Genomic DNA, 13,193 nt, shown 5'->3' on the forward strand with positions numbered 1-13,193 from the left:
CAACACACTCAACACAGAAGTATCCTTCACATAAAAATACTACCGGAGCCTGTCGACTCTTCATAAGATAGCTTTCCCCAAATGGTAAAAGGTTACTCCACATATATGTTATCATCCCAATACATGACTTAATAAAACTGTCTGGTCTTCGCCCCCCTGCAAATAGCGGCCTACGGAACCCGCCTGCTATCGCCAGATAGGAGTACTATACAAACGTTTCTACTTTCCTTATATTGGCATTGAAAATCATGAATACTCACTAAGAGACTGTGCTATATAAATAGAAGTATTATGCACATGACAACATTTTTAACATGACAGTACTCCTGGTGCACAGATACTCTTCCATAGGATCATATTTTGAATATAATGATATCCATTATGGCACAACCCACAACACAAGATGGTGCCGCTTAGTATGATACCACTAGAGGTTATGCAAATAGTTGAACTGCTACCACTTCCATATAACAATACTATGGGAATCTCCGGTTTCTTGACTATGGAGAATCCAGACACCTCAGTACAGTCTAAGCGAGAGTGTTAGAATATCCATGGACTTCACATATCAGTACTCCGGGTGCATCCTGACGCACAATTAGTGCTATACACCAACAGGAATATTCTGCGAAAGGGTTTACACCGGGCAGGTGTGTCCTCTTTAGGAAAGCAAACAGTAAAAAAGTCAGTATTCTGCAGATATTAATACTAGAGACAGATCACTATGTTCCATACAAGAGCACTTCAGGATATCCCTACCCTTAACGAAACTATCCTTTTCAGACAACAGTATTATCCACCTAACATTAATCTTCAAGAATTAATATTCCCTGCAAATCATGACTCTTAAGGCAATAATACACCAAGGATAAAAGTGCCCTCTGAAGCATCCATAGATTATTCATGTTCAGGAATGCTACCACATCAGTATGGTCATGCTATTTATACTTCACATACGTGGCCATCCTCATAAATAGCAGGAGGAGGGAAGTATCTTCATAATGGCTTCACATACAAAAAAGGGAAAATAAGTTCATCAGAATGTTAAGGAGGAAAAATCTCTAATAAAAAACAATGACAAAAAATAAAAAATCTCCGGGAGGATGCAGACAGGGGAGGCCTCTTAACACTGATGTAACGTGAAGAAACATTTTCACAAGAATCGATGCGAAGCAAAATCTTCAAGAAAACGGAACGACAAATGTCCGGGAGATACCAGGAAAAGAGAAGAGCTTCATAAGGAAAATAGAGACTAAGAAGGCATCTTAAGAATGCCGTAAGGAAGGGCAATCTCTTCATAGAGAAGCTCACACATGAAACGAAATGTTCGGGATGCCGCCGAAAATGTAAATCGTCGTAGGAGACATAAGACACAGGAAGAAATCTTCACGGTGCCTCGGGAGAAAGCAGAATAAATATACAAGAAGTGACAGGATACAATATATTCAAGCTGCAGCCACAACATAGGATCATAAGGAATGCCGCGGAACAGAGATATTCTCATAAGAAGAAAGCATCGCGAGGGAATTCCATCGCAATAACATAATAAAAAGAAAAGGCATTTTTATACAAGAGTCGAACAGAAGAATATCATCCATATAACGGGGTAAAAAGAATCTTCATAAGAATGCCACACCAGGAAAAATTCTCATAATGACATGGCCCGGGAAACTTCATCACGACACCCCAGGACAGGACTATCGTCAGAAAGGAAATGCAGCAAACACAAGAATCTTAATAGTGACACAACAGAGCAAACAATCTCTATAAAAATGGCGAGCGAAAGGATATATTAAAAGTACAACGCGGTAAAATGAATCTTGCAGAAATGGATGGGCTACAGGGAAAATACACCTCATATTGACGCAACATAAGAAAGGAGAACTTCATAAAAATGGAACAGGAAATATCATCGTGAAAAAAATGCCACACACAGAAACATCTTCATATTGACGCAAAAACAGCAGTGTAGCTGTGTAGAAATGTAACACAAAGAATCATTATTATAGTCCCATGCCAGAGATAAGCATCCTTAGAAAAATGCGACCCAGAGAGAAAGCATTATAATACAGCGGGAGGACAATACGCATCACAGTGCCGCCGCAAAACAATACAAATCACAGTGACGTAAGACGAGGACAGAGCAATGACTCGGACAAAGAGCATCATTAAAATGTAGAAAAGAAAAGCATCATGAAGAAACGACACAGAGGAAATCGTCATAAAAATGCGGCAGGTAAAGGCATCTTCATAAGCATGCCAGCAAAAGTGGTATCTTCATTAGGATGCTGCGAGGGATGTCATCATAAAGGAACCCTCCAAAAATTCTCGTTCAAGGAATGTGGCAGAAAGGTGTATCCTCATGGAAAAATTAAATAGAGAAATATATATAATAAAGCGAAACGAAACAGCTTGCCTGCGACAGATATAAAAAATGAGGGGGCCCCCCAAAAATTGATCCACATGAAACAAATCTGCCCAGGTTAAGCGACATGAAGCTACGTCGTGGAGAAATTACGCCAAATGGAAGGGCGTCCGCGAAAATTAGGCCACATGAAACAACGTCCACGAAAATTAGGCCGCATGAAACAACGTCCACGAAAATTAGGCCACATGGAACAACGTCCGCGAAAATTATTCCACGTGAAACCACGTTCGCAACATTCGACCCCAAGGACACGCATATATAAGAAAGGAGCGCCATGAAGAAATACTCTCATAAAAATGCTGAAACATGAGAGAAAATACATAGGAATAATGCAACATGGGGGCGGATACTGGTGAAGATATCGAAACATCAAAAAACACACTAACAAAAAGGATGGGGCATGACAACGCATTCACAGAAATAAGGTAACTATAAAGGAAGCCATCTAAGCACGGCGGCCCAACATTTCAGTTTGTACTCATTGCATCAGCATATCTTTATTCCATTGCACTCATAGGGGTTTCCACAAGAAGGCATAAACTTATTTAAACGCTATAGCAGCCCTTTCAATCGTATGCAACATACAATTAAAGTCCAATATGAAATTAGAACTCATATTATACCAGTTCAAATTCAACAATCCAATACACCCTTTATATATTCATAGATGAAACCCCTCATGAACAACTATGTAATTTAAGGGGGCACATCTTTATGCCAAATGAACAATATTCTAAACGGAATCCGTATATACTGATAATTATCTTCTCCTTTTGGGTAACAAGGTGTACCACTGATACTGTTCTGTCATCTTCTGGTTTCCTTTTTGAGTACCCTTCGCCCGTAGGACGTCAGATTGTCATCATAATTCACCAGGTTAATACCTCTTATTTTTATGACTCATGAACTAATCCTACATATAAAAAGGAAGAAATATACATATATGTATGTATATCCATCGGTATATGTTCCATGGTAAGGTGTAAAGAGGTCAACAACACCTAGGCTGTTATCAATAAATGATAGCACTGTATAGAGGCACGTAAATTACCTGTATTCCTTCGGTCAATATGCTCTTTATGCCTCTCGGAATTGATGCATCCCCAGTTCATACCCATAATGTAAATTGGCTTAACACTTCCAAATGACGAATGCCGTATGTTCTTTTCTAGTTTACTACAATTCATGATATACAGAATGGAAAACTGCGTTATACTCACACATATCTGTTATTGTCAGTTTCCCTTCATGATTTAATACTTGAGTTTCCCCTTAATCCTTATGAGGTATTCCCTGTAATATATTATAACAACCTCGACAATTCCTTCATTATCTTTGTTCCTTCTGGTATTATATGTATCTGCTGGTAATCACAATCAATTGGTGCATCATTCATGTTGTGCTTGTCCATCGCTGTCATTTCTGTTCCGCTTCACATACTCTTATTCTGCGGTATCCTATTCTCCTCCGGATACTCCTGTAGACCTCTTTTTTATGTTTTGTATCGTTGAGTATCTTCTTTAGTCCCTGTTCAGCTATTGTCAAGGGAAGAAGTGATAACGTCTTATTTCATCACACTTATGTGAGTATATTCTTACACTCTCAAATTACACACCTCTCGTGCTGCAGTCATCAAATGAAAACCCCACATTCTAAGTCCTTCTAATTATCATGCATTTAATGAACCACAATGTTTGGTATAATTCCGCATCATTAAACTAAATGTCTGTAATTATTCCTCTGCAATTATTGGGCCTTTATCCTGGAGGGAGCATTTCTATGCCATGGCTCATGAACTGTGATTGCATGCCCTCAGTGCTGTCTATTCGACTCCTGTTTGAAATTGACATAAAACATATCTGGGTTCACTTTGGATAGCTTAGCGCTTAATTTAAATACCAAAACCATGTCTAATTCACTCTGATTCTGAGCATACTTTCATCTGAAGGTGGGTTATAAGAATTATCTATCTTCTGATCTTTAGGGCCTAATTCTTCGATTAACTCTTATATATATTCTGAACACGTTACTCATCCTCCGTTGGGGGTAATACAGGATAAAAGACAATATTTTAATCCAGCAGTAATAGCAGTGGCTCTTACGGATACAAGAGTGTAAAATGGTACTCTTAGCTATTACAGCCGCGATGTGTACAAACAAACGTTTACAATTCTCTGCACTAATATTGCATATGCCGTGTCGCCCCCAAATTAAATGCATATATATACACTGTTACTTTTGCAATATGATTATACTACATTACTAATGCCCCCTTTTGAGACAATACGATTGCAGGAGTGAGACCTATTCTTAAGCCATCTTTAATATTTCGCACTCTGATGCATAAAAATTGTTATTACCTTTTCTATAATTTGCTGATTTATTAACACATTAGCAGCACGAGCAATATGCTACCGTATGTACATGGAGTTACGCACTTTCCTGGGTGCTTAGAAATCTCGATATTTCCGTAAAGTATACTTCATAGAAGGAATCACTTCATTCTTCATGTTTCATAAAGCCGATGTTGAATATTGCGAGCAGGGACTCATGCACAGTGATTTAGTATCCATTATTGTAAATATGTTTCTTAATAATTATTTTACCGTATGGGAATAATATATACTAATGAACACTTAGTAAATCCTCTGTGATATTGTTAAAATCGAATGTAAATCAATTGTTAAGTCGGTAGCCACGTATACAGACGTCGTTCGGCGTATTGGGGTTCATACGGATTTAGAGCGACGTAATAATAAGATACTTATGGGATCCTACAGCATCCAGTCATATGTCTTTATTCGTTCTCACTATAATATTCCCGTGTTCATTCCTGTTTAATTACCAGACAGCACAGGGTCGGTCCGTTTTATTAACATGTCTGTATCACTGTTATTGAACATGTTGAATGGTCATTCATTCTGTCATGAGCGAGCCTTTTATTGCTAATTCCCTCCTTACTTATCAGGAATATCCTTTCCTACGGTGATATAACAATACATAGGAAGTGAGTATACAGAGGTGACAAGGTATCCGATAGATTCAGGACACCAACATGATAAAACTGGAACCAGTCTTCATTAAATCGGGAATATCACTTATGAAATATCTACCTTCCGGAGGCGTTGAATAAAGGAAGTCCTCGCCGCCACTGTATCCAGCGCTTCCTGAGATAGTAGGCAATCATTGGAGGATATATGTAAATCTCTATTATCTTATGTATTACTTCCTAGACGGATATGATGAAGGATATAGGTGTCCTTGTGATATCCATACGAAAAGGTGTCTAATCATGGCAGTAGAAACACTCCTCTTAATAAGAAACACTCTTCCCTCCCCGCGTGTTTTCCATCTATTGGTATTCCTTATTGGAATATAATTCTCGAGCTACTGATGCCGTGTGATTATTTGAATCTATGGGTTTCCTCCCTATTTACCCGCCTGTTTATATGATTTATTGCTAATCTTATCTTATTATTCTCATAATATATGCTATTAAGTGGGTGTAAGGCCCATCATTGCTTCTAAAACGATAAAGTTAATGTAGCCAAAAACCCATGAGGGCAATTGGAAGGCTTGAATGTATCTGTTGCACACTGTTCTCTCTACACAGGCAGCTCCTTAAATGATATGACCCCTGTGATTTATGTGAGTCTACATTATCTTTATTGGCATTAGAACTCACCAGAACAGTACTCCTCCTAAACATTCTTTAAATGATATTACATACGCTGGAAAATACACATCAGGATATTTTGATACACTCCTATAAATAATACTTACTGTTATCTGTAGTGTTCCGTTCTTAAGTGCCCGTAATAATGTACACTCTCTTTATGTGGAATCATAGTAACGCTTCGTAGATATCTTTATATTCGTCTTTTGACTTTGAATAGTCCTGGCATAAATATCGACTTGTCTTAGGGTTTCTGTCACATATGAACATTATGCATATTTTTCTCGTATTTGCACACAGAGATGTTCAGAGACTCAGTTATTTCTCAAGGATTTCGATTCTCCGTTTGACTATCTGTGTTTACAGATATTATTTTATGCCCTTTACACACAGGATACTAATATTGGCCCTCCCATTGTATAGGTTATGAAAGGAGGAGTACTCATATTCAAGAGTTTTTATCTTATGAGGAGACCTTGTATATGTGTTCATCTATAACACGGATGCGGTATATATCAGAAAAAATATAAGTAGTAACAGAAACAATGAGGGCAGGAACTGTGCGCCCCTATATATGAAATGTATGTAGTAGTATCACTGAAAGTATATATTCGGACGGTTTTAAAACTTAAACCATCGTGAACCCATAAGGAATAGCTGAGGATGTTCTCAGGAACGCGTGCCATAACTGGGAGGGATTTAGTGTGATCACTCTATTCTAAGATAACACACCTAATAGCTATAACCTCTTCTGATCAATATGGGAAATAGAGATTTCCTCACATATACATCGGCATCATGAGTGTAGTGTTCTACACACCTATTCTCGGATAAGACAGTCTATTAAAGAAATGAAGGAGGCTGAATGTTCCTCCTTTGTTCCCTTTTATCCTCGTTTTCCTGTTCCTGCTGTTTCCTTCGCCTTATATCTTAGGAGCTGCCTTCCTCCTTTCAGACGTAATTAAGGTATTGCTACTGCTGGGAGGGCTCCTTAAGGAAGAATGATATGTTCCCGAAAAGTTTCAGGGAAATCCTGTCTCCTCTGTATTATTCATATATGCATGTATATGGTTAGCACACTATTCATTGACCTAAAGAAGTGAAGCACTCATAAAACCCAGACTACCTATCTCATGACCCAGAAAACCCATGCTACCCACCTTAGGTTTTATTGAATTCTATGGATGTTGGAATACACAAATACCACGCATAGATACATCAGTACTTATGAACGCACATCCCTAGAAATGATTTCATATTTGCATATTCTACCTAAGAATGTGAAATAAAGTGGAACATGCTCCCATATAGAGAGAGTTACCATATATACATCATTACTCAAATGAAAGATAATATCTGACCAATCCTGCAACAGAAAAAAAAAACCTGTGGGCATAAACAGATGTCAGATAAACAGGGGCTCGAAATTGTTACCGTGGCCTTCCAGAGAAGGGAATGTCATATGGAGGCTCATAGAATGAGACATTCTCCATCGCTAAGGTAGGTAGGGCATATGCAACCAGAAATCATGCAACATCAGTGTAATCTCTGAACACGTCAATAATAATCTTTGATTGTTCTCTCCATACTGAGAACATAGAAGCTATAAGTCCTTAGTTCTTAAGCTCAGACTAAGATGTAAAGTTTGGAGATATGAAGCTTGAAAAGTAAAACAACGAATATAGGATTTCAGGATGTGAAAGAGGAACCATAACACGAATGCCATGAAACCTCACTTCTTGTACCCCTCAGATGAAGCAGGACACGTGAGCACAGTCATAAAGAAATCCAAACATTCAGGGTGTACCCGGGGGCGTAACCCCCCAAACGTAAGCCTGAAACAATAACCAAGAAAGGAATTGTCAAAGTAAACGCCGAATCTCCCGCCAGCAGGCAAGCGTCGTTGGCTGCCGGATAGTGTATTCTAAGGAGTCTATAATATCCTGTCCTCTCAATACGTTACATATAAAAACGGAAAGTTTCGACCCGTATATTAGTACAACATTACATCTACTCCCTACGGATCATAAGAACTATATGCAACCCTGTAATCACTACATCCACACTTCCCTTTGTCTATTGTGTGAAACTCATTTGGCTCTTCCGAATATCTGGGAAATCCCTGAATATTCGCAAAGGACGTTCCTCTTCTTAGATACCTCCTCCATGGACTAAACTACAAATAAACGGCGCATAAATGGTTTCACATAGGTGCTCCAGGAATATTACGAAACTGCACCAGTTAAAGTGACGCTTCATCTTCATGGCATATTACAATTCAGTCATACCTTCCAAATCAAGAATAGCACGGACGAACAGATTCCAATACGACAGGGGATTCCATAAACCATACCTCGACGTGAGGTATCATCAGAATCATTATATTCTATGTGGGTGTTTTCGTCAAATTTCTGGGGAGTAAGAGCCTCCTCAGTCTTTACCAGGGAGTCAGTAAGCCTGTGAGGGCTGAGAGTTCCAACAGTAGATTCTTCTATCCTGACACAATCTCCTGTGGCAGCCAGTCTACTGAATTCAGTTGCTGCAGGAGACGATGAGCTAAGATTCTGTATACCGGGGAAGCCCCTATTCAGCTTTCGCTTGTTCCTATTATCAGGGTTCTCTCTTGAGGATGACTCTAGGACCCCAGCACTTCCAGGCACTTGCAGTAATCCTGCCTTCCTGGAGGTATTCTTCGAATTATATACAGCTTCAGGTCGGGCATCGGATGGCAGCCAATTCAGAGCGTCCTCACTCCACCCTGCTGTTAGACCGTCCGAAATATTCCAATCCGGCATCAGATTCAAAATTGAGCAGTATTTCTTTGCTAGGGAAACTTGATCCGTCGCAGTCATAGCAAGGAGGATCTTGTTCCGTATTTCATTTTCCAGTCGTCTCCTCTGTTGTCCCCAGTCGATAGTAGTATAATTCACACTCTGACAGGGCATCCAGGCGGAAGTTTCAGGATCGGCATGCATCATGTTCCATGCCCATAAGAAGTCTGATGATGCTTGTCTAGTCATCTAGTTCTCTTCAAACACTTTCAGAATCCACCATTTCAGATAACTACAGGGAGTTGCATCTCCCTCTTGGTTGTCATATTCGTTGTCCTTGAAAGCGGACACTATAGTAATCACATTTGGTAGTTTCCTACACAGTTCCTCTGCGACAAGGTCATATTCATTAAATCCCGTATTGATGGTTTTACAGTGAGAACGAATCGATTTATGGGGCCATTCTGCTGCCTTCTTCAGTGACGAGTACAGACTGTCCAAACTGAATATATACAGAACCTGTTCCTGTATGTTATAGTAAATCGAAGTATGTTAATGAGAATCGTAACCATGCACACACATATACGGCAGTCATGGCAGTATAGATGTCAACTCGCATAATGCACAAAATGGGTACGTACTTCCATGAAGCATCTAGATTGATTCGCATTTGAAGGGGCTTAATAGCAAAAAGTGGCTAGAAGTGCAACACCATCGTCCGATATAAACATGATAAAAGATTTATCGTATAATGGGTCCTCATGATGCGCCCCTCTCCCTGGATGCTACATAGGCTCTTCAGAAGCAGGCACTTACACATTCATTTTCCGTGAATAACCCCTTTTGTATAAAAGATCGAGCCCGCTCCCGGTATATTGAGGAATATATCTCCATTAATCAGACTTAGATACTAAGATGAGGCGCTGTTAGAGGGAATAGACATCGGGTTCGAGATTCTGAGGGTGGTGAATACTACCTCTAAGCAATTGATGACAGAGAATTATTTTTAGTAATAACTTCACCGATTTAGGCCTTCCGTGCTGATAAGACATACTACCTATTAAACCACACGAGCATTGATAAGAATAACAACAGGTAATATACACCCCTGGACGCTATGGAACAGTATTTGCGACGGTTCTGTCCCGTATATTCCTTTCATAGCATCATGACAGCAATAAACTATTGGGAGGAACTAGAAAGAGAAATTAGTGTCTCTCATTAGACACGGGAAGGGGCAATACTATATGACACCCGTCCTTTTTAAGAAAAAAACCTCCCGAAGAATACATGATGGTGGAGAATCGAAAATCACATGATGGCGTGTCGTAAACCAAGGCATACGAGAACGATTATGTTACGAAACAGCCAGGATCTCTGCATGTGGCCCGGGCCATCATCATCACAGCATCCGTATGGGTGTATCCTCTTATCCTCCTCTTCACCTTCATCATAAGCTTCATTCTCTCTATATTGGGCTTGTAGGAATTGTCTCATCACTGTGAACATCTAACACCGAACAAAAAGAGAAGTCAGCATTATTGAATCGGAATCATACGATTCATTATCGTCATAAGCCCCATTACACGGAACCGCATTGCTGACACTATACCTGGGGGGCCGCCAGATGGGGGTTATTAGGGTACTTTTGTTGTTTACCATTAGGTATAAGAGTGCAACAGCGATGGTGATGGACTCGAAGGAATTTCTGTGTCTAAAAAGGCTATAGAAGAATGCATGAGACTAAAGAATGAGATATGGAATATGCTAATATACTAAAAAGGAAGCAACTGTAGCCACTATATGAAGAAGAGAAGTGCCCAGTAATGACATAACAGCACGACACTTTCGCAAAGCTAGAGTATCAGCAATGTTTGAAAGGAGATATCATAACATGAGGACGGGAAGGATTATGAGATAACCCAATACCCGCACGAGAAGTTGAGAAAAAACAACGCGCAGCTCTAACCTGACAGCTGCATACATAGCAGTTATTATTATTTCAGCATGAAAACTCAAATCAAAGGAGCGGGCGGAGCTGCTACTGAAGAAAAGGATTTTATTAGAGAATATAACGGAATAAGCCAGAATACCCCTAATTGACACAAAAGATAAAGAGAAATAATTCGTCACGATAGGGTAAAACTACTCTTGCCTGAAGGACGAGGAATAGCAGAGGGGGTCACTCCTCACATAACGCAAGAAGTAGTGACAGGTACCTTGTCGTCTGTTGAGGCCTCCTGTTAATTATAAAATCCTTTGCCTTTAATTTATACACTGCAACATGGCTCTCCTGGCGAATGAGATTTCCCAGTTCCCTCTTTGATGCAGGATTTTTAAGCCCGGAAATAATTATTACAGGAAAATATCCTACCGCCCCTGAATATACAAAATGAAATAGCAGGCAATGGATTCATATTGCCCTATCCATATCTACAAGAGGTGATAATGGAACGATCCCACCGGTGGACCAGCAATCTATAATAATTCAAGATACTAATGATGCACTAAAATACCTTGAGTCACTTATGATTCCTATCTTTACCGTTACATGCTAATAATTATTTCCATAATGGACGCTACAGTGAGAGAACAGTGGCAACAGGAATCACAAAAGACGTATGTGTAAGTACCAATATAACAATAGAATATCTTGATAAGGAAGGAATCCTCCTAACATTAGAAAAGGCATATATTCAGCCCCGGTTTCTTCATTTCGTCTACAGTCAAAATGGAATCCAAAATTCTCTTTTCTTCCTGTTATCATCAGCTAATAACTCCAAACTCATCTCGCGTCATAACAGCCTTTGTTATTTCCTTCCTGCGGTATCTCTCACTAGTGCCGCCCCCCTTTTATGAGACCCCACCTATGAATCCCGCAATTTCTTTTATAAGCAGTCTACATAATAATGGGTTCACATCATACGTACTCACTTGCCAGAAATACATACCCTACACTGCTCGTAATAATTTCGCTCTTCTGGGACTAGTAGTGTCTCTTTCCTAATATAAAACGGCTCTAACCATGGCTGAATATTTCCTCAGTGTTTATTTGTACAGTGCCTATACACTGGTTCATATGTGAACCATCTCCGTAATATATGACATTTTTCGGTCCTCCTGTTCCTATAACATGCGATTCTTATATTGTCTACTCTTGTATATGTATCCATCCATATTTGTGACGTGCTGAAATTTGCACTTATGCTTTATATAATCCAATCAGCATTAACTCTTTTTAGTTTAATACATATGCCAACGGTCTCTTAAAACTTTTAATCTTAATTTCTTCTCTCTCTTTAAGGATCTATTCCTCATTTTGTTAATTAGCGTCATATTTCATAATATACACAAGTAATATAACCATCTATCGGATGTAACAGGCGGAGCAAAAAATACCCTTCAACATGTATATCTCACAATGCACTTCGGACTGGTACTAACACTCTTACAAGTTGTATATGGATGAGAGATCACATGACTCTTAACATAGACATCTTCACTGATAGGACATATTCCGATGTGTTGTATACCATTTGACGTAGATGACATGGATATTGTATGGGGTAGAATTATTTTGGCATTCCTAAATTTGCCTCATTCTTCTAGTGACATATTCCACCAACACTCATGTCTCCAATATCTTTGGTTCTATATTTAGTGCTAGTTTTCCCATGGACACTTTCTTCTCTGGCTTCCCTGCCTCTTTTGTTTATTTAATACTTTCTCTATCCCTGATGTTCTTATATTATTAAGATTTTTTCCCTCTATCCTCTCGCTTTCCTTGCACTATTCTTATTCTTATTGGGTATTATTCCTCATAGTAAAATGCCACCATAGGATATAGGTTAGGCATTCCACAGTTGTATATTCCTGTCTCAACCGTCGCTCCGCACTTCTATTGATCCTTAGAAACCGAATTAAAAAAAACACTACCTTCCTAAAGTGTCTGCATGTATTTATTCGTACTCTTCCGTACTTTACAGTAATTTTATTATACAGACAAAAAATATAAAACACTGTTGGGGTAAACCATTGCCGCGTGACAATAATATATACACTCACAAATGTTAATAACCCTCTTCCATTCAGGCCGCATATACATAATAATCATATACTGCTTATCCATTACTTTGCCTTCTCTATCAACTACATCTGAAATAACAGTACTACTGTATCTTACGAATTAATTCTTCTGTTCCTATCGAATAATATTACACCCCTATATTACGGACACCAGCAATAATTCCCTTTTGTATATAAAAACCTTTTATCTTCATACAAAGAGGTAGTGAGCTGAATATCTATTCATTTGGAT

At 39.0% G+C, this 13,193-nt stretch overlaps 2 protein-coding genes across 2 annotated transcripts; both read right to left on the reverse strand.

Moving 5' to 3' along the window:
• Positions 1 to 8,386: 8,386 nt before the first annotated feature.
• Positions 8,387 to 9,082, reverse strand: C922_00006 (hypothetical protein; the record flags this gene model as incomplete). Its single annotated transcript, XM_008815623.1, has 1 exon — positions 8,387 to 9,082. One exon carries the CDS (start codon positions 9,080 to 9,082, stop codon positions 8,387 to 8,389), a length of 696 nt encoding a protein of 231 aa, XP_008813845.1.
• Positions 9,083 to 9,124: 42 nt separating this feature from the next.
• On the reverse strand, positions 9,125 to 10,384 carry C922_00007 (hypothetical protein; the record flags this gene model as incomplete). The annotated part of the gene is made up of 2 exons (XM_008815624.1): positions 9,125 to 9,400; positions 10,220 to 10,384. 2 exons carry the CDS (start codon positions 10,382 to 10,384, stop codon positions 9,125 to 9,127), a joined length of 441 nt encoding a protein of 146 aa, XP_008813846.1.
• Positions 10,385 to 13,193: the final 2,809 nt, after the last annotated feature.

This window comes from Plasmodium inui, assembly GCF_000524495.1.
Source record: "Plasmodium inui San Antonio 1 unplaced genomic scaffold supercont1.1, whole genome shotgun sequence".
NCBI classification, from domain to species: Eukaryota; Apicomplexa; class Aconoidasida; order Haemosporida; family Plasmodiidae; genus Plasmodium; species Plasmodium inui.